Genomic DNA, 21458 nt, shown 5'->3' on the forward strand with positions numbered 1-21458 from the left:
GACTGATATAAAGGTATTATCATTTATTTAAAAAAGTTATGTACTGAAACACGATGACATCAATGACTTCTTCAACATATTACACTACTCACAATAAGTTAGGGATATTGTGAGGTCCTAAGTGGGTTTCATACATAAAGCTTTGTTTCACTTCAGTGATTTTTGGGCTTGGGAGGCAATTTTGTGTTTTCCATGTAAAGGTCTCACTGTGTACAGTGCATAGTGGGGCCAATACCAAAAAGATACAAAAAGGCAACCCTTTTCAATGTGGCATCAATTTCAACATTCTTGGGGTCTAAAAAGCTGGTATTGTCAGTAAGTCATTCCCAGTTCATCATTTAAGCAGCCATGAACACACAAGGTCACTTAATGGACGAGCAGCAATGATGACCAGTACCTAAGGACCTCTGCACTCAGACACCGTTATGCTACTGCCACACAGCTGCAGGCCTGTTTACGAGAAGTGAAATACTAGTTTCCAGACAAACCATTCACAACCGACTCCACCACTTTGGCTTCATGCCAGACGACCGTTGCAGGTGACGCCACTGACACCAAGACACCACTGTGACTGTTTGCAGTGTGCAAAAGACCATGTGACCCTGTTCACTGATGAGTGTCAGGTCACCTTGCACAGAAATGATGGTTGTCAGAAGGCAAGGTGAGTGATACACCGAGGTTTACATGGTCCCCAGGGTTCACTTTGGTAGATGAGGTGCAACAGTCTGAGCAGACATCACCAGTCAGTGTAAAACAGATTTGGTGATTGTAGATGGCTCAGTCACTGCACGTTCTTACCTCAGAGACATCATAGAGGCCATCATCATCCACCAATTCTACAAGCACACCCCCAACTTTCTGTTCATCGATGATAATGCTCCACCACATCGTGCCAGAATTGTCACAGCTAAGAGTGCCTCATATGTTATGGGCAGCAATGTCCCCTGACCTGAAGCCCATAGAACACGTCTGGGACCAGCTGAAGCAGAGACTGGATGCTCGTACCCCACCCCCACGAGACCTGGCAGAACTGCATGTAGCACTTGTGGAGGAGTGGAATGCATTGCCTCAGAACAACATGAGGCTAGTTAGAAGCATGAGACGTCGCTGTCAAGCTGTCACATGGTGGAAACACCCACTACTGACTTAGTCAATTTTGGTTATTTGGGGCTATCTTTATTGTCTAAATTGTTGGGTTAATAAATATTGCACTTATAAATGGGCTTCTTCTCATTCATTAAAATAATATCAAAGGGAACTATTACTAAGGGAACTTATTTCAGTAAAATTCAGACCAAATAGGAAAAGCACTCATGTAAATAACATCTTTAACTTATTGTGAGTAGTGTATTTTAGATAAAACAACACATTCAAATGTTTACTTTGACTTCATGATTCCTCCACTGAACTGTGTTTATTCCTTGGAGATTCAAGAGCCAAATAATGTGCAGACTTGAAGATATGTCAAAGCGGCACGGGGAACTCATGATGTCAACTTTCTTTTCTTCCAGGTATACATTCACTGGAATTTATACATTTGAGTCGCTTGTAAAAATCTGCGCACGAGGATTCTGTATAGATGGGTTTACTTTCCTCAGAGATCCATGGAACTGGCTGGATTTCATGGTCATTTCGATGGCGTACGTATTTTATCTGTTACTCACTCTGTCAGTAAATGATGCAATGTAAATGCGTGTAAACAAGTAAATGCTGTTTTAATGCTAAGAAGGGTGGGTCAAGAGAAACCTGAACAGAGTGTTCATCCTTTCCTTATTTGTCTTTTGCTCTGTCTGATAACTCATCTTCTGTGTTTCCTCCTTCGTCCTGAGGCTACTCTGGTCTTTCTCTTTGGCAGTTGAAGGATTTCATGCAACACTCTTTGGCCTTTCTGACAACATCTACACCTTCGTCTTATTCATCAAATTTATCTTCCTTCTGTCATCCCACTGTCCCTGTTGATTCATGTTTTCCCTTTCGATCGGCTGGAGTCTGCACCTGTAAACCTACGGCCCCTTTTTCCATCGTCATCTACAGTTCAATGAATAGTGTTTTCTCCAGATTTACCTGTCTCTGTGTGAGAAAATAGTACAAGTACATCTCCATGGTTTGTTCAGCTCACATCCCACGGCTTATCTGTTTGTGACTTCACCTTTTCATCTCATCTTTTTTATGTAAATAACGAGCTGTTGTAACTGTGGTTTGATCCTGCAGGTATATAACAGAGTTTGTAAACCTAGGCAATGTCTCAGCTCTGCGCACGTTCAGGGTGTTGAGGGCATTGAAAACTATTTCTGTAATTCCAGGTAAGACAGGATGGGGCAGGGGACGGTGGGGCGGGGTCGGTGTTAGGTGTATGTGTCTTTCTTTCCTTTTACCTTCCACCCTTCTCCTCAGTGGACAGGCTCTGTGAGTGGCGTCGTTTTCCTCCTGGTTCGGTGGTGTTGTGCACTTGGTGTGTGTGGTTATTGTCATCGTGTTTGTTCTGTGTGTGATCCTTCCCCTATTTCAGATATATAACAGAGTTTGTGGACCTGGGCAATGTATCTGCGCTGAGAACATTCAGAGTTCTCCGAGCATTGAAAACTATCTCTGTCATTCCAGGTGAGACTCAGTTTAAACACTAAGGCTGATCCTCTCACCCTTTCTTTTCTACTCACTATTATTATGATTACAATTATGATTTAAGCAACAACTAAAAAATTGGAGACAACCATTTTTTGATTTTTTTTTTCCCTCCAAAATTATCAAAAATGGTTCTAATACATTTTTGATAGGCTTTGCAGTCTCCTCCAGGGCCCTCCAAAGTGTCTGCACTCTCTTCTGCCCCAGTAGCAATCTTATCAAGAGACTATATTCCAAGGCAGCTGTGTTGCTCTTTAGAAAAAGCTTTAACCCCTATATTTCCCACCAGCTTTCATAATTAACAAAGCCCTGTTTCCTAGCAAAGAATCTTGATAGAATATGTAAGGAAAAAAATGAGAATTATACATGGTATTTATCAGCTAAGTATCGCACAATGCTTCTCAAATTTGTAAGGAATCAAGCTATTTGTCCTTTCACAAAAAATAAAAGTGCTAGTGAAATCAAGTCAGTCCTATGTTGCACATTCATAACTAGTGATTGAATTGGAAATAGAGGATTCCATGTTTTTGGGATCAAAAACAAACCAAGTGTATGTCAGTGTTCCTAGCAGAATATCTTTGCTCTGAGCTACAGTAGATCCCAGAGAAAAAACGTGAATAATAAATGAAGACTGCCAAGCCTAGTTTGTGAACATATCTCTTATGCTGCATGATGCTTTTCAGTCACTCGCTTTTACTATATTAGCCTATCGAGAGCTTGGCTGACTAATGGCATTGAGAGTTTGATTTGCCCTCTCTTGTTTTTTTTTTAGTTTGATTATTTTTCTCTTTTTTTATAACCGACTTGAATGATATATCACACAGTAAAAAAAACAATGTGCTCACATTGTAGAGGTTTGGGACACAGATGGGATGGTGGAATGACCTCCTGACCTTTTTGAGTGACAATGACCCCGCATCTATCTATCTATTGATAGAGGATGTAGAGCAGATGTCGTGCTCACTCAAAAGAGCTGCTGTGGATGGCTTCTTTAAATGACACATTCATTTGGAAATAAGAACAAAGAGTCTTTTAAGTGCAAATGAAAATTGATAATATTTGATTGAAACTGCATTTTAATTTAGTGCTTGGCTTAACACAAAGACTGAAAACAAGAAAAAACAGCTAACCTAACTTTTCCAAAGGTTAAAAGAAAATGCCTACCACAACTTCTTAAGGTCGCTTAACATGAAGTACGTCTTGACTTCAAAGAAAAAGATAATACACTCACCATGTGATCCACTGTAGTTTGGTGACTGTCATGTAAAGCTCTTAGTTTGACTTGTCAGCAGTAAGGACTGAACTGTTATTAGACTTGACCAAATGGTGGGACTGAAATGAGCTAGGGTTAGCAAATGCTAAGCTAGCAAAGTTGCACAATTCTACAGACCCTTCCCCAGACTAGTTAACTTGCTGACGAACTAGCTTTTCTTGATAGTTAACAATCTAAGCTAAAAGCAAGGTACTGTATGATTTTCACAGTCACATTTCACTGAATTAACTCAGCCTCAAGTGGCAAATTAAAGAAGTGCATTTTTCAGTTCGTATGTCGCTGTGGGCCTATGGTTTTTTTTCCACTTTTGTTGTTGAAAATGAAGAAAGAGTTAATGAGCTTTATTTGTGTCATTTAATACCTTAAGACCAAGCCAGCTGTTTCCCCTTGTTTCCTGTCTTTGTTCTTAGCTAAGCAAACCAGCTTCTGAGTGAAGCTTTATTTTTAAATTTTGAAACAAATTTGTTTCTTAAAATGTTAATCTATTAAGAAACAATATGTTATGAATGCCCATGACAAGCATTGTGTAATGCTTTTGGATAATAACTCAGTGTTTCCTTATTGACTCTGCCTAGTTAATAGAGAGAGCATTTTATTAAGACCAAATAGTCCAAATATGACTTCTAAATTTAGAATATGTTTAATAAGAAGATATACACCATGTACAGCTGGCAAGGCCCGTCGTATCCATGGAATTCAAATAGAGAGGGGGGGTTATGGGTCATCCAGCTTCAATGTTAGAGTTCCTGGTGGACCCCTGTGAGCGCTGCCAGTGGATGCCTGTCTGAAAGGTAAACCGATTGTGTCTTTAGCGAAGGTGTGGATGAGACAGACTGTAGGGTCACCGTATTGGGAGTCAGTGCTATCCTTATACAAGACAGTTCAAGAAAGTGCCCAGACTGGCACTGGCATTGAATTGCTCCTGTTCAGCCTTGGAGTTTAAATGACCTGCATGTGTTTTCCAGTCCCCTTGCCTGTGCCTCTGTCCTTCTCATGGCCTCTATTTGTGCTGCTGTGCTCTATTCCTTATGGATTACCTCTCACTTTTCTGCAGCCTTCCCCCTCTTTCTAACTATGCAACTGCAAAATAAATAAAATAACAGTATCACAGTCAAGAGCAAATTGGACTTTTCATTTTACATTTGATTTCAACATTTTCTATTCAGGTAGATCCGAAAAGAGTGGGAAGGCTCCTTAATATTTCCTGTTGTTTTGTATTTAGAGATTTCTTGTGTGTAACCAGAAACTTTTTCAAAATGTGTAACATATACCTACATTTTATGGAAAATCACTCTTTATTCACACATTGTTAAAACAACAAACACATTAACATTTCAATATCGTATTACTGTACATTAATAGTCATCTCTGTAGTGGAAGCATGATACACTTTTGATTGTTAAATTCAGTAGGTAGGCAGTACAATTAAACTACATCCAGATTTTTAAGCTCAGTCCAAACTGGATGTCTCTTAGTTATGAATTCATAAAAGGCTGTGCATATTTGCAGCAGTGAAAAATTATTTCTAGCAAAAATAGACATTACAGTATTGTAATTTGGACATCAGCATGTCCTGTATCACCAATGTGGTTTGTGTGCGTGACTGACCCCCCCAGGCCTGAAGACCATTGTGGGCGCCCTGATCCAGTCTGTGAAGAAGCTTTCGGATGTGATGATCTTGACAGTTTTCTGCCTGAGTGTCTTTGCCCTCATTGGTCTTCAGCTCTTCATGGGCAACCTGCGCCACAAGTGTGTGTTCTGGCCAGTTAACATCACAGAGAGCCACCTGGCCAATGGAAGCAAGGGCTTTGACTGGAACGAGTACATCATGAACGACAGTAAGTAGAGTCACAGCTTCACCTGCTGTGAGCTGGCAGAGGCCTATCAGTATGAGTCAGCCCATATGCTAGAAAAGTCTTAACAACATGCCATATTGACACATGTCGCTGTAAAATGAACTGTGCTAAAATTGAACAACTGAAGTCAGTAGAGGTCTGAATGAACACTACAGAATAAACAGATTTTTATAAAATTGACTCATTCCTGCTGATTCTTTTTTTTTCTTTAGCCAATTTCTACTTCCTGCCTGGCCAACTGGATGCTCTGCTCTGTGGGAACAGCTCAGACTCTGGGTGAGGTTCCTTAACTACAGTACCCTCTTTGCTGATCCTACTTAGACCTGCTGTAACTCTCCTTTCTGTCTAAAGTCAGATTGTGTTCTTTGTTGATGGTGCTGAGTCATCTTTGGCTGGGTGCCCTGCTTTCCCTCTCTCTCTATGACTCTGTCTCTCTCTCTTCCTTTTGTACCACCCCTCAGTCGCTGCCCAGAGGGCTACACATGCATGAAAGCTGGGAGGAATCCAAACTACGGCTACACCAGCTTTGACAGTTTTGGCTGGGCCTTCCTTGCTCTCTTCCGACTCATGACACAGGACTTCTGGGAAAACCTTTACATGCTGGTAAAGCTAATGCATCAACAAATTTAGTTTGTTCCTTTGGAGACTTATATATCACTTAAATACATGTGCCTTACAAAAAGTACAACCACATAGAGGTGCTGAAACCATTAATCACTTCAAGATTAGATCTTCAATTAAATCAGAACCAAGTATTATTTAGTAAAAATGATGCAATACGTATAAAAAACTGTAAATCAAAAAAGCAAAAACAAAGAGAGGGCCAATAAACAGAACAAAAAAAATCTGTTACATCAATTAAGGAATCAATTAAGAGTTCACTCTTGTGTGACGAGTTCAAATAGATTAATGTTTATATAGATGTGGCTCATTGTCTGTTGCATTACATCTAACCCTAATCAAGCTTATCAAGCCGTGTATTGAAAAGCTTAAAGATTTTGTTTTTTTTATTTTGAGACGCTGCATCCCATCACTTTAGGCACAAAGTCCAGCTTGTTGGATGATGACACTTCCAGAGGAGACGGCTCAGTCCCTTAGCTAACAGAGTTACAAATGTGTTACTGTATACATTCTTCTGACAACAATTGTTGTACAATGCATTTACAATGCTGTTGCTAGGCCAAGTTGTCATGTCTGTCTGCCTGTTCCACAAAAAGCCTGTAGAGAAAACACTGCCTCAATATACAGAGGACATGTGAAAGGAGGGAAGTATGAAAAATTAAAGAGCTCCGGATAACACTATGGCCAATCAGGGAGATGAGACCTGAGAGCAGCGTTCCAGCACATACTTCTATTTTTGTTCCAATCTTTGAAGTTCAGCTCTCATTGTGAGGCTTAAAGACATTGAGTTGGATCTCTATTTAGTCAGTGCTTGTCTTGTTGAAAACATAGTGTTACAGTATATACACTTTCAGGCACCACATGTAAATGACATTCATTATTGATATCAGTGAGGTCTTATAGCTACAACTGGATCAGACAACTGAGTGTTTGAACGTAATTAGCTCATCCAGATTAAACAATAAATGGATTGTGGGATTGTGAGTAATAGCAACATTTTAATACTAATGTTTGATCACTAAATTCCTCTGAAACAATATACATTCAAGTTTAATAATGATCAAAGCCTATAATAGACCTGCATTAAATTGAAAATAGCATCCAAGAATGCATTTTGTCTGGATTTACACATTTGTGTTGGGCCCCTGCACCTCAGACTCCTCACATTCCATCTCCACTGAGCATCCCATTTCATAGCACTAGATATGAGCTAGCTGCTGTAGTGTGCCTATCAATGTTGGTCGACATGCATGTAACACTGCTGCCCCTTATGCGAACATTCTACCAGCCTGCAGTATATGAGAAAAATATGTGATGTTTTAATGTTACTTTAACAATATAAACGAAAAATAAACAAAAGGGAAGAGTTCATATTTCCCCTGACTCACTGTTAACTTCCTCTGCTGTGGTTTTACACAATACCCAGGTTTGCAACTTGTACCAGTACATCCTGAATCCAAACTATATTCCAAAAACAGTGTCTTTTTTTCATCACTAAACCAACACTGATTAATCTGAGGGTCACCCAGGCCTCCATCCTACAGATACAATGTAGACACAGACCCCCCCCCCCCCCCCCTATTTTTTTCCTCCATCCGTTCATCCATACACTGTCTCCCAACAGACGCTGAGGGCCGCAGGGAAAACCTACATGATCTTCTTCGTGCTGGTGATCTTTGTGGGTTCCTTCTACTTGGTGAATCTGATTCTGGCTGTGGTGGCCATGGCTTACGAAGAGCAGAATCAGGCTACCATGGAAGAGGCACTGCGGAAGGAGGAGGAATTCAAGGCCATGTTGGATCAGTTGAAGAGACAGCAGGAGGATGCTCAGGTCAGCCCTTCTGATGATGAGGAACAAAAGTGTCTCCTGAATCATATAGTATCATAGTTCTGACTTTATTCATGTTTATGTTTCTTTGCAGGCTGCAGCCATGGCAACCTCAGCGGGCACAGTGTCAGAAGATGCAGTGGAGGACGACGGAGGAGGGCGACTGTCGTGTAGTTCCTCCGAGATGTCAAAGCTAAGCTCCAAGAGTGCAAAAGAGCGGCGTAATCGTAAGAAGAAGTGGAGGCAAAAAGAGCAGGAGAAGGAGAAAGGCGACAGTGAGAAGTTTGTCAAATCCGAGTCAGATGATGGCAGCAAGAGGAGCCGCTTCCGTTTTCCTGATAATCGCCTTGGTCGAAAGTCTTCCATTATGAACCAGGTGAGGAAAATATAAACACTCTGACAGTTCACCCTTTCCTCAGCGTTAGTGTAACTTCAAATCTAGTTATGTGAGGTCATTAGGTCACTCAGTAAATAGTGTTGATACACTATTTTAAAAATGTCAGGTGGTGTGTACTTTCAGGCTCATGTGCTGCTACTGTACTCTGTGATGTTGCATGTGCTCAAATACTGAGATGTATATAGTGGTCTTAGATGAAGAAACACAAGTCCATATGCTAAATTATTTACAGCAATTACATGAATGTTTCAGAGGAAGCAATCCTGCAGCTTTGTTTGGTCCTCACTTTGGCCCCACTGCAGTGAGGAATTATTTAATTGAATTGAATTTTGTTTAATTTAATGATATTTAACTGAATTTTATATATTAGCAGCGTATAATTCGCCCATAGTCAGCATCAGTTGCTTAAGACAGGGTGTGGCTGATATCTTGGAAGTAATCATACTGTTTAAAATTGTTTAATTAATGGTTTAATGTCCCGATATACTGATGTATCTAATCCATCAAAAGTGACAGCTGCAGACTCTTTATCTGTAGTTTAGACTTGTTTTAAATATTTTTTTGATTAAATAAAAAAGATGCCTTCGTGTAATAGAAAAGATTTTACCCACCATGAGATACGTCATTCAATTGAAATTCTGTGGGTTTATTTTGTTAATGTGTGTTGTTCTTTAGCCCCCTTTATCCATGGTGTTGAAATATGCACCCAAAAAAACTCTAGTGATTTCCATTCATACCCTGTGTTAGTCTACGATGATGTTTAGATCAGTACCAGAAGCAGTCAGGAGTAATGTTGTTGTGACTCATGGTCCTCTTCAGCTGTGTCACTTGCCTCTGTTCTGTGTGTGTGACCTTGACAGTGTAGGACATCACTGACCTAATTATGCATTTCCCTCTTGTTTATGGAGTCACATGATTCCTCCAGCAGAGTTTCCCCCTCAGGGAAAAATGTCCTGTTTGCATTCATTTTGCCACACCCCACAGATGTTGCCTTTCATCATGACCTCAAGTGATGACAAACAGCCTGACAATGATGGTGCAATCAGTGCTAATTAAAAAACTTCCCACATAAATCACACCTATTTCTTCTATCTCCTACCCTTCAGTCCCTCCTCAGTATACCCGGCTCGCCTTTCCTGTCCCGCCACAACAGCAAGAGCAGCATCTTCAGTTTCAAGGGCCGTAACAAGGATGTGGGCTCGGAGAACGAATTTGCAGACGACGAACACAGCACAGTGGAGGAGTGCGAGGATCGACGGGGCTCCCTGTTCAGCCCATATCGACGGAACAGCTACAGCGGCTTTCATGGGAAGAGGAACAGCACGGTGGATTGCAACGGCGTGGTGTCACTCATCGGTCCTGGGCCGGGTGGACGCCTTCTGCCTGAGGTGAAAATAGATAAGGCAGCTACTGACGACAGTGTAAGGAAGTCTATGAGTAGACCTATCTAGGCATGGCCCCCCTTTTCTTCCGTTTCCTTTTCTTTCCTGCTCTCTATCCTCTACTGTGTCATCTTTGCAAGTCCGTATGTATCTCTTGGCTAAGCGCTCGCGCATACCCTCCCCCAACCCCTGCAGTGTATGCTGCCCTCCAACACTAGGCAAAGGATGGAGACAAAAATAATTGAATAGAGAATATACTTCAGCCAAGCCTGTATTTGACAGCTGAGAAAAACGGGGTCTATCAGTGACTTCCAGGAATTTTTATTTTTTTGATTTGAACAATGAATGTCAGTGTTATGAATGTTCATATCAAAGTATTAATTTATACATTCACCACACTTAACCAGTCATCCAGAAACAAAACAGACATTCTATAATACCATCAAGATTTTGCACATATATCCAAGTTTGATTCATAATTGATACACAACTTCATGTGTGGGATGTCATAGAGTTCCTTTTTTAACACCATCTCAAAGTTAAACACCATGTCTTGTTATCAAATAGCATACAATGATGAGTTAACATGCTCCAGTGTGTTGATGTGTTCCTCCTCCAGGCATCCAGGTCCTCTGCTAGTCTGTGTGGGTAGATCTACAGTAGGAGGAGGAGCAAACAGAGGGGACCAGCACTGTAGTGCCACAGACATTTAACTGCTTTCCTTTTACACTGTTAATATCCCACAGCTGACACACATGCAGCACACACCATCCTATCAGGCACTTAAAATATTTAAATTCAAGGATAAAGGAGGGCTGCTGTCCTTGTCTGTCTTTACATTTCTCTGTTTCCCAAACTCTCCCTGGTCAACATTAGTGAATTAGTTGTCTCATTCTAGTTAGCATGGTAGATATTAATCCTTAAATTGGAACAAGCATGACATAGATGAGTAGAAAAAGGGCTATGTCTGTAATTTCCTCTCCTTCTCTTTGACTTGGAGCATGCTCATGCATGACAACTTGACTGATCTGAACTACCTGCCTCCATATGATCTTTAACAATGCTCTTTGACTTGATGGTTGCAATATAAGTTGTATGGTTTCAAAGTAGGAAGATACAGTAGCCCTAATTTGGAAGTAACATTTAAATGGCCAGATTTGGGAGACATTTTGTAAAACAACCGAATGATTATATTGCAATGGCAGCAAAGCCTCCATTACTGCATGACAGGACTGAAAATGCATTCATGCAAAAGCAGTTCTCCTTTCACAGAATCCCACAATCCATTTATTGTTTAATCTGGATGAGCTAATTACGTTCAAACACAATTAGGTCAAGTAGCCCTAGAACACTGCTCCCACTTTGGCTGATACCTGCATGCATTTACAGCATACACACATCTTCCTTGAAACCAGCATTGAGATAAAAAAGAAATTAAACATGACCTGCCCCTTCCAGAAAATCTGATCCTACTTTTTTCCTGCCAATGCTGTTGTGCACTTCCCTCTGCCGGCCATCGGTGGTGATGTGGGATGGTGTTCATGTCCTCTCCATGGGTGCTTGATTCTTCCTCTCCCCCTGACAGCCAACTACTGAGGTTGAGGTGAAGAAGAAGCTGTCGGGCTCCCTGATGGTGTCTGTGGACCAGCTCAATACCTCCTTTGGGCGGAAAGAGCGGGCCAACAGTGTCATGAGCGTCATTACCAACACACTAGTGGAGGGTACTGCCACTTTAACCCAGCTATTTAACCTGCTATCATTATTCTTTAACTAGGGCTGCTCTCATTGGTTGATAAGTTTGACATGAATTTCCTGCTTATCTGCTTTGCATATCCAACAGTACCAGATACATACAATGCATACAATTTTTTCTATAATTTCATACCATTGCATGCGGTAACCTCATGCATGCCATTATATTTGTTTTTGATGTTTGATACGCGCTATGTCTTCAGAGCTGGAGGAGTCTCAGCGCAAGTGTCCACCATGCTGGTATAAGTTTTCTAACACATTCCTGATCTGGGAGTGCTCCCCCAATTGGATTAAGATCAAGGAGATAGTGAACCTGATTGTCATGGACCCCTTCGTGGACTTAGCCATCACCATCTGTATCGTCCTCAACACCCTCTTCATGGCGATGGAGCACTACCCTATGACCACGGACTTTGAAGACATGCTGTCTGTGGGCAATCTGGTGAGTGGCATTTGTTGTCGTTTTATTTCACCTGTTAATAATTTCGCCTTTTTCTTCTGTAGCTTCTAAAGAGGTGTTATTTTTGGATCTAAAAATATAACAGCTTGTTCATAGCCAACCCAGAGTTGAAAGGGAGAAAAAAAAGCACTCACTCCCCCCTGCTGCTTTCTTATTTCCACGCATTTCTCCTTTTCTTAGCAGGAACACGCATAAAGTATGTTCCCTGTCTTCTCCTCTCTCTTTCTCTCTTTTTTTCTCTTCTCCTTGAGTGGATCTGCAATTTGTTTCAGTGGGATCAGCCAGCCTCTCTGGTTCTCTGGTTGGCTGACTGGTGGGAGGCCTGCCTTAATATTTCATGGAGCCTGATCGATGAGTGACTCCAAAATGGAGCCCGAATGAAAGATTGGTTAACTCAACCTGGCCATTTTTATTTAAATTATCTTCACTAAAACACAGTTACATTAAAAGAACGCATCTATTTTTAGCCTTCCTCAACCAGATATGCATTCATTTGAAGTAATGGACCAACTGTTAGTCATTTCAAACAGCTCAGAAAAAGCTGTTATTTTCACCTTTGCTTTGCATTAAGTGGAACAATTGACCACTCTGTGGTACAGGTAGAAATTTCTAGGTCACCCTGATATGGGATGAGTCATTGTCTTAAACACACACACACACACACACACACACACACACACACACACACACACACACACACACACACACACACTAAATGTGCTGCCTATTTAGAGAAATTATTATCGGAATCATTTACATAAGGTCCAGTTTTATAATATTCCAGAAAAAACATCACAATTTCATGAGAGCCCAAACTATTAATTCATGAATCTACTCTCTTTTCTACCTGCAGGTGTTCACAGGGATCTTTGCAGGAGAGATGCTTTTTAAGCTGGTTGCCATGGATCCATACTACTACTTTCAAGAGGCCTGGAACTGTTTTGATGGCTTCATTGTTACTCTGAGTTTAGTTGAGCTGGCTCTGGCTGACGTTGAAGGCCTGTCTGTCCTGCGGTCATTCCGATTGGTGAATATTCATTTTAGCTCCTCCCTTATGAAAACCAATGAATAACGTGGGATTTGCATTTTATAATTAAGAATATGCACATTTTGAAGCGCAAATGTGTCCTTACATGTAGTGTGCCTCCAGATAACATACATGATGGTACTTTATCTTTATCTGTAGTTGTGTGAGTAAATCATATCCTTGCCTCTCTTTCTACCCCATCCCCTTTTAGCTGAGAGTGTTTAAGCTGGCCAAGTCATGGCCTACCCTCAACATGCTGATCAAGATTATTGGTAACTCTGTTGGAGCCTTGGGGAATCTGACTCTGGTGCTGGCCATCATCGTCTTCATCTTTGCCGTGGTGGGCATGCAGCTGTTTGGCAAGAGCTACAAAGACTGTGTGTGTAAAATTGCGGTCGACTGTGAGCTTCCTCGCTGGCACATGAACGACTTCTTCCACTCCTTCCTGATCGTCTTCCGGGTGCTATGCGGTGAATGGATCGAGACAATGTGGGACTGCATGGAGGTGGCAGGTCAGGGCATGTGCCTCATTGTCTTTATGATGGTCATGGTCATCGGTAACCTTGTGGTAAGTGTACTATATAAATGACCATGTTGGCTCTTCATGCCGTCCTTCAGGATTAAAAATATTGTTAGATGAAAAGAATAGCATTCAACACAGATTTTTTTTTTCCCAAAGGTTTTGAACCTGTTCCTTGCCTTGCTGCTGAGCTCATTTAGTGCGGACAACTTGGCTGCTACAGATGATGATGGTGAGCCTAACAACCTGCAGATTTCCGTCATGCGCATCAAGATAGGCATAGCATGGATAAAAGCAAAGATGCGGATACTTGTCGCCAATCTCCTGAGAAAACCACTGGTTGAGGATGAACAGAAACCTTTAGACGACATGTATGACAAGAAGCTGAACTGCATTGCTAACCACACCGGGGTAGACATCAACCGTGACCTGGACTATGTCAAGAATGGCAATGGTACCACCAGCGGTATTGGCAGCAGCGTGGGCAAGTACATGATTGACGAGGACCACATGTCATTCATCCACAACCCGAACCTGACTGTCTGCGTGCCCATAGCAGTGGGAGAGTCTGACTTTGAGAATCTCAACACTGAAGACTTCAGCAGCGAGTCAGAAAATGAGAACAGCAAAGAGGTCAGTTTCATCCACTTTTAAAAAGTTCACATTTAAGCTCAAAATGACTTCAGATAATTAAGAATCAGATGCATAAAGAGCAATCAAACACACTTTTTGTCCAAGGACTTGCTATGCATTCAGATGTGTTCCTTGGATGGTCCATGTTTCCAAGTTCAGATGTCGTTTCTCCGACTTCATTGTGTTCTTGGCCTTAGAAAGAACAAGAAAGTTGGAATGTTGTTATGACAACAATGAACAACATGGGTGCTACAAAGAAGATGTGTGGAATGACACTGTTAAGAGAGAACCTTGATACATTTCAAAACTATTACTCCAGGATTAACATTACCTGTTAATTAATACTAAAATATTACTTTGGCTAATGTAACTGACTCGTTATTAAGGGTTCGATACCACCAATATGTGGAAATAAATAATGGCAATGTCATATTAAATTTAATATCAAGTAAGTGATTTAATAGTTTCTTACAATACAATTTGCCTGCCATGTTGTGACAAATATGATGTCAAGTAGGCACCAAATTCTTTTGGAGTGTCCAAGTTGTTGTTCTGACTTGAACAGGCGTTCACATACATTATCCAACTTAGGAACTCATTTTTCCAAAGTGTCCGACACCACATGAATGCAGCATTACACCATGTAAAGCTTAAAGTACTCCATTATGCTATTGTTGTTGGTTTTTTAAATCATCAGCATCTCCACACCGAGCAACTTGCTCTCTCAGCTCAGCAAAAACCATAGGTATGGCTGGCTACTCGGCACTGTCAAGACATTATTATAAATCTATTTCTCAACAGAGATATCTAGAGTGGCGGGCTCATGAAGGGAATGTGGATGAAATGGATATCTGCTGCTCTGTGTCTCTTGACAAAATCCATTTAGTAGACTTTCAGAACAGATGATCTGAAATGTGAGATTCCATTTCAGTGTTCATGTGGATCTTATGTGAGTTCCAGGCTTGTTGTCTTGTCCATTTCAAATCGAGAAAAAAACAATGCGATCAAATGGCACTTTCTTTTAAAGATTTAGCCAATGCAATTTGGAAATAACGTGGAATATACATTTCCCGACGTTGGCTTCATGAGCGCAGCTGTGCAATAAAAACAGAAGTTTTCCAGATCACTGATAATCCCCCATTGGTCAGCATCTGTGCTCATGTGAATTCAAGCTTCCATGTTTGTTTGCTTGTGTGCTTACACATCTGCGTCTCTGCAGCTGGACGACACCAGTTCATCAGAGGGCAGCACCATTGACATCAAGCCAGATGTAGAGGAGGTGGTGGTGGTGGAGACAGTGGAAGAATACATGGAACCAGAGGCCTGTTGGACAGATGGTGAGTACACTGCACCCATTACATCCACCCCACAGCACAGAGACTGCCTTGAGCTGAGTGGAAGTGAGAGGGCTGCAGAATGAAGGGCAGTTTCATTAAGAGGGATCGCTCACATATGGAGGCTCTATCTATTTATCTGCCTGTCTATCAATCTGTCTGTCAAGTTATCTATACATATAATGCGTATACTAATGCACTGATAAATACCCATCCCTTCTGTCTACTGTAATCTGCCATCAAGATCTTTTCTAATTATATCTTCCCCTTTATTTATTCAGCATGTGTGGCTAAATACAAGTGCTGCCAGGTCGATATCACTTTTGGCTGGTGGAAGTTCTGGTGGTTCCTGAGGAAAACTTGTTACCTGATTGTGGAGCACAACTGGTTTGAGACCCTCATCATCTTCATGATTCTCCTCAGTAGTGGTGCTCTGGTAAGAGGGATTTGAGGAACAATAAGACAGCTAGATCAAAATGAATCCAAGAATGACATTGAGTTCTAAGTGAAATACACATTTTCATACCTGAGAACAGATTCTGGATAAAGACTGAAAAAGATCCCTTCATAAGAATAAAAGCAAAAACCTTAGCAGTGGCAGCAATGGTAAGGCAGCTTGATCAGTGAGATGGTGAGTTTGGTTTCTCAGCCTTAGATGCTGCTGGGTTGGGGGAGGAGCCAGGGACCTGTGATTAATGGACTGTGCCATCTATCAAGCTGGGGATCTATTTTGGGGGATGGAGTGGAGCCTTGTTCTCAGGCATGTGAAATGCTTCTAAAATAAAAGCAAAAGACCATTGCAGAGCTGCATTAGCTGTGGAGTCATTTAAAATATTTCACCCCAACAATTTATTTAAATGTTGTAAATCACTCTTAAGGACCAACAATGTGCGGCTGTGGAGCTGTATACAATGTCATTAATGGAATCATACACTATAAGAAGTAGAATTTCTCTTACAGTCAGCGCCTGGGCTGACCTATGTTTCGTGTCTCTGCAGGCGTTTGAGGACGTGTACATCGAGCAGAGGAAGACAGTCAAAATCATTCTGGAGTACGCTGATCGGGTTTTCACCTACATCTTCATCCTGGAGATGTTGCTGAAATGGGTTGCCTATGGTTTTGTCAAGTATTTTACCAATGCCTGGTGTTGGCTGGACTTCTTCATTGTGGATGTAAGTCCCGATTTTGTTTCATTAACTGGTAATACTGGCAATACTAATAGCAGTTTTTCCTAAACCACACCCATGCCACAGCATCACACTGCTAGAAAAGGTATGCAGGCTGTTAGACCACAGAGCTAATGCTAAATCCTGCAGCTTTTTCTGAGTAGATATTTGGTGCAGTCTTTATAGATACAAGAGATGTTTTTGTTGCCCCTCTTGTTGTCTGCTGGGTGTGGTTAGGTGTCAAATGTCAGATTGTCAATTACATTTCTGCTTCATGGTATGCATTAGGTGAGATTGCATGTGGTTTGCAATAAAGAAAGCCTATGTATTTTACGTTCTGATTAGGGCTGTCAGCATTAACTCGTTAATCGCAAAACATTTAAGGTCAGAAATGAATGCAATTATTTGAATGACATTGATTGTGTAATTTTTTCCCTTTAGCTTACCATATTAACTTACAGCTTCTCTCCGTAGTCAGTGAAATGGAAAAGAACATCTCTGCACATTTGAATGATTCATTTCAGTTAAAAACCCCCCAACTAGTTTTCAATCCATAACAGGTTTTATTACTTTAGCTTAAGTTATTGTTGTAGTCTGCCCTTCAATCTACCAAAAGTTCATTATTTTCTCCCAAAATAAAGCAGGGTTGTATCCAAACAGGAAGTGAACTACCCTTTGCTTAAGACAGTTCAAAATACAAAATAAAAGCATAACTTGTTTTTTATAATGCAAAATAATGTAATTTCAAACATGTTATTAAAAATATGATTAATTTCAATGATCTTGACTTTCAAAGTTCAATCGTAATTAAAAATAAGTTTTTCGTTTGACAGCCCCAATGCTAACGCTATAAGGATAGTGTTTTACAAGAATGCACCAGTCAGACCATTTCAAGTGAACGCATGCTAAGGTCACCTTTTACAGGTCCGTCAAGCAACAATGTTATTCTTTGTTTTTAACTTCCTCACTCTGAGCTGCTTGAAGAAAACTATTCGCTTGTGAATTCAGGCACTTTTTCTAGTGTGCCACAAGCAATTTCCCTGCAGTGTGACATAAGGACAGGCGTCTGCTGATTTTCAATACTATTAAAGATTACATTTACATAGTAATTAAATCAGAAGAATGCACAAATCAGTAACAATAAGTAAGACCATATTCAAATTATGCTCAGAGCAACGAGTTGAGTAGATGATGTGTCACTGTAGGGTTGTCTCTGCCTGTGTCTATGACCTGTACGATGTTTGATATGTGCCTTTGTCCTCTCTCTGCACTTTTCTGCTCCTTGTGGCAGTCAATATTGAAAGACAGAAACAGGGGAAATTATTAAATTTATCCTTTAATAGTATCATAAAATCATCATAATGTGTCTATTTTATTGAACATGAACTGAGATGGTAAGGTAACTAAAATATTTGTGAGGGATCTGAAAAAGATATTTCAACTTTGGGAGGGGAATATTTTCTTGGTAAAAGGAAATATAGGATTTACACAAATGCTGGATAGGATAAACAATAATTTCCCTGACTTCTGAATTTCTCCTTGAAATAACCACCCCTCCGCAGTGTCCAACACCTCAGCCAATACCTGTGATTGGACTTCTGTCAATGGCCAGATGTTCCCACGCTGATTCACTTTAAACTACTGTATCCCAGATTCTTCGCAGCAAACACACATTTTTTATTACATTTCAAAGACTAATTCTAACATAGTTTCATAAATCTGGATTGGTTTCTACATAAGTTTTAATAACTACGATTTTACAGTTGATATGAAAGAAATCTCCTGAAGAGTCAACACACAGCTATTTTTATACTTCACATGTAAAATTCACACTATGTAACATACAAAGGTTTTACACTTTCAATATATGCCCAGCTGCCATGGTAGACTCTTTCCCTTTAGGTGTGTTGTCAAGCCCAACACTTGGGACAGTGCAGGAAATCACGTTGCCCAAGTTGTTCAAATGTTACAAAAACAGTAACATCCTTCCTCCCCTCTTCCCCTATCCTCCTTTCATTCCCCCTTGAAAGTGTAACCTCAGGAATGTGGTGAAATTGTGCTGAGATGTAATGATGGTGGGTGACAGGCAGTGACGGTAAGTTTGGTCTTCACTAGCGCTCCCCCTACCCCCTTAAAAAAACGTGTGCTTCATGAGTCTGGGTTGTGTTTTGTGCCTCTGCTGTCCTGTGTTGTGGGGTGAAACAACGGACTCAGAAAAGGGGGGGGCACCATCATTAGACCGGCATGTATTTTGTTCTTCCTCATTTCCCTTGTGTTACTGTCTTTTTTTGTTGCCCATTTGATTTTTATCTCGCTGATTTCATTTTAAGATTATTTTGGTGAGCTTAAATATGGCGATGAAATTGTAGCCTCAGGGAGTAAATTTTAGGTCAAATCAGTTAACCGGATAGTGAAGAAATATGTCTGAAATATTTAGTTAGAACCTGTTATGTTAAAGCAACATATGGGACATTTGTTTAATAGTGCAGCTAAACAGTGTCAGAGAGACTTCAGGTGTCATACTTCATTCATCTTTGTTTTTCACTCAGATTATTATCATTGTTTTTGTTTCCCTTTGCTTTTATTTTGCATTATTTCTGTTTTGTTTGTGCCGTCGTCATCATGGGATCACACCCCCAGATGTCATTGGCCTTGCAGAGCTCTGTGAGAAGGACGTTGAAGCACTGAGGTCACTACCACACAGCTGGCCCAGCAGGGGTGGGGGGCCAGAAGCAAGGCACCCCAAAAAGGGGCTCTCCAAGGGGTCAGGCTGAAGGTGACAAATACCCCAAACACTGTAGTGTAGATAAAGGCAAAGTCTTTATTTTACTGGCTTCCCATCAGTACAGCTCAGAGGCCAGGATGGTTGTTTAAATAAGGGCTTTGTCAAAAAGAGCAAGTCATAAAAGGCTTCACAAAAGGCCTATCTAGCTTATCCCTGACCTGATGTTTGAACATGGATGGCTAATCCACATTACTACATGTTTGCTTATCTTTTGGAAGTGCTGATACATTTCACCCCTAAATGATTGAAAATGTTGGTCTCTCTTCTTCTACGATGCTAATGGCCTCGGTCAAAATGAAGACTTTGCCTAATATAAACCTCCCCCCCGTGACTTTGGTAAGCTTTGGATGTTGTGAACTTCCTGCGGTGAGTTTGACCGGTTGGTGTCGATGGCTGGTTGGAGGTGCTTTCACATGTGTTCACTGTTGATATTATTACTTCTTTGTAAGAAACTGGTTCTTCTCCTTCTTTAGTCCCGCCATTATCGAGACCAGGAAGATGAAAATAGACAAAAAACAGTATAAGAATGAACTAAATATTATAAGTATGGACGTAAAAATCGCACTTGGCACTTCTCATGGAAGCAACTTCAATGGTAAAGTTGACAAACACATATCTTAACTCTGGATTTCTTAATCCTGCATATGTCACCTTCCTGGTGATTTAGTTCCTGTGATCATGCAGTAATTTTCAGACAAACTTATGTTTTTTTTTTTTTACTTTTGACTGAATATGACCCTAATTTTATTTTATTTTTTAACTCTGCATTCAGCCAAAGAATCCTTTTTTTAAAAGAGCTTCAAATGCAGCAGTTTGTCGAAACACAAATGAAGTGACTTTATAAGGGCCAAGTTATTACTGTACTTTACATCACCTCTCAGAGGACATTAGTGTAGCTTACTGACCACACTAACCATCTTCTACTTCCCCCTTTGCTAATGTGTTCGGCTGGCTAAGGGAATTCACATACAGTATACCAAACTGTAAGTCAGGCCACTCTGCTGAAATTTTAATGGATTTTAGTATTAATGTTAGTTTAGTACATGAATAATGTTGCTGTAGTACTTTTTTAACATGAAGTTTTTGTGATCTTTAAAGTATTCTTTCGCTGAAGCAATGGCTGCTGTCAGACATGAGAGGGGCTGCACCAGTTTCTTTGAGGTTGTGTGCGGTTGAAGTTGACTGTTAACTGTGTGAAACTCGACTGTACTGTGTATTTTGTCCTTTCAGTGCCATCCAGTGATAATAACTTTATCCGGCCTACCTTTAACCTTCATCCCTGTTTCTTGTGCGTGGTTCATGTGACTGTGGCTCTCCTCTTTGAGTCTTAATGCTGTTTTAGTTTGATGTCTGAGAAAGAAAATTTCAAAATGACACACATGCACATGTTTACTTGTATTCTTTCTCTTAGGTTCCATTAGTTTGTCTGTCTTAAATTATATGGGATTTTATGCCTCAGCCCAAGAACGACATGGAGAGACAATGTTAGAGGGGCAAGGGTAAGGCTCTCAAGTCTGTTGGGTTTTTTTTATCAGCCTCCACAGGGTAACCTTTTCCCTTCCTCCCTTCCCAACTCCTCTTCCTCTGCTTCTCCCAGTCCCTTTGCTTGTGTCTCTACTAAATCATGTAGCATTCTTTTCTGCCTAATTTACCCTCTATATGAGTCTTATGTCAATATCTCCTCTCTTTCTCTCTCAACCACAAATTTCTTTGCAGGTACAAAGGACTTTTCACATCTCGTCAACCTCCCCAAAATAACAGACAAACAATCCCTCTGGCCTACTGCAACTTAAAATACTACG

General features: G+C 40.7%; 1 protein-coding gene across 6 annotated transcripts in view; it reads left to right on the forward strand.

The window, feature by feature from the left end:
* Nucleotides 1-21458, forward strand: part of scn8aa (sodium channel, voltage gated, type VIII, alpha subunit a) — a 41912-nt gene that overhangs the window by 9702 nt on the left and 10752 nt on the right. For 3 of the 6 annotated variants that reach the window (XM_079359907.1, XM_079359908.1, XM_079359910.1), the window contains 16 exons: nucleotides 1512-1640; nucleotides 2212-2303; nucleotides 5512-5733; nucleotides 5964-6027; nucleotides 6213-6354; nucleotides 7997-8203; nucleotides 8295-8576; nucleotides 9704-10018; nucleotides 11565-11700; nucleotides 11935-12173; nucleotides 13045-13218; nucleotides 13430-13786; nucleotides 13898-14371; nucleotides 15591-15708; nucleotides 15987-16141; nucleotides 16704-16877. In XM_079359907.1, coding sequence (XP_079216033.1) covers nucleotides 1512-1640; nucleotides 2212-2303; nucleotides 5512-5733; nucleotides 5964-6027; nucleotides 6213-6354; nucleotides 7997-8203; nucleotides 8295-8576; nucleotides 9704-10018; nucleotides 11565-11700; nucleotides 11935-12173; nucleotides 13045-13218; nucleotides 13430-13786; nucleotides 13898-14371; nucleotides 15591-15708; nucleotides 15987-16141; nucleotides 16704-16877 — 3280 coding nt within the window. Of the gene's footprint in view, nucleotides 1-1511; nucleotides 1641-2211; nucleotides 2304-2509; nucleotides 2602-5511; nucleotides 5734-5963; nucleotides 6028-6212; nucleotides 6355-7996; nucleotides 8204-8294; nucleotides 8577-9703; nucleotides 10019-11564; nucleotides 11701-11934; nucleotides 12174-13044; nucleotides 13219-13429; nucleotides 13787-13897; nucleotides 14372-15590; nucleotides 15709-15986; nucleotides 16142-16703; nucleotides 16878-21458 lie in introns of all 6 variants that reach the window. The other 3 variants (XM_079359912.1, XM_079359909.1, XM_079359911.1) reach the window with 3 other exon arrangements.

Source organism: Symphodus melops (genome assembly GCF_947650265.1).
Source record: "Symphodus melops genome assembly, chromosome: 13".
Lineage (NCBI taxonomy): Eukaryota > Metazoa > Chordata > Actinopteri > Labriformes > Labridae > Symphodus > Symphodus melops.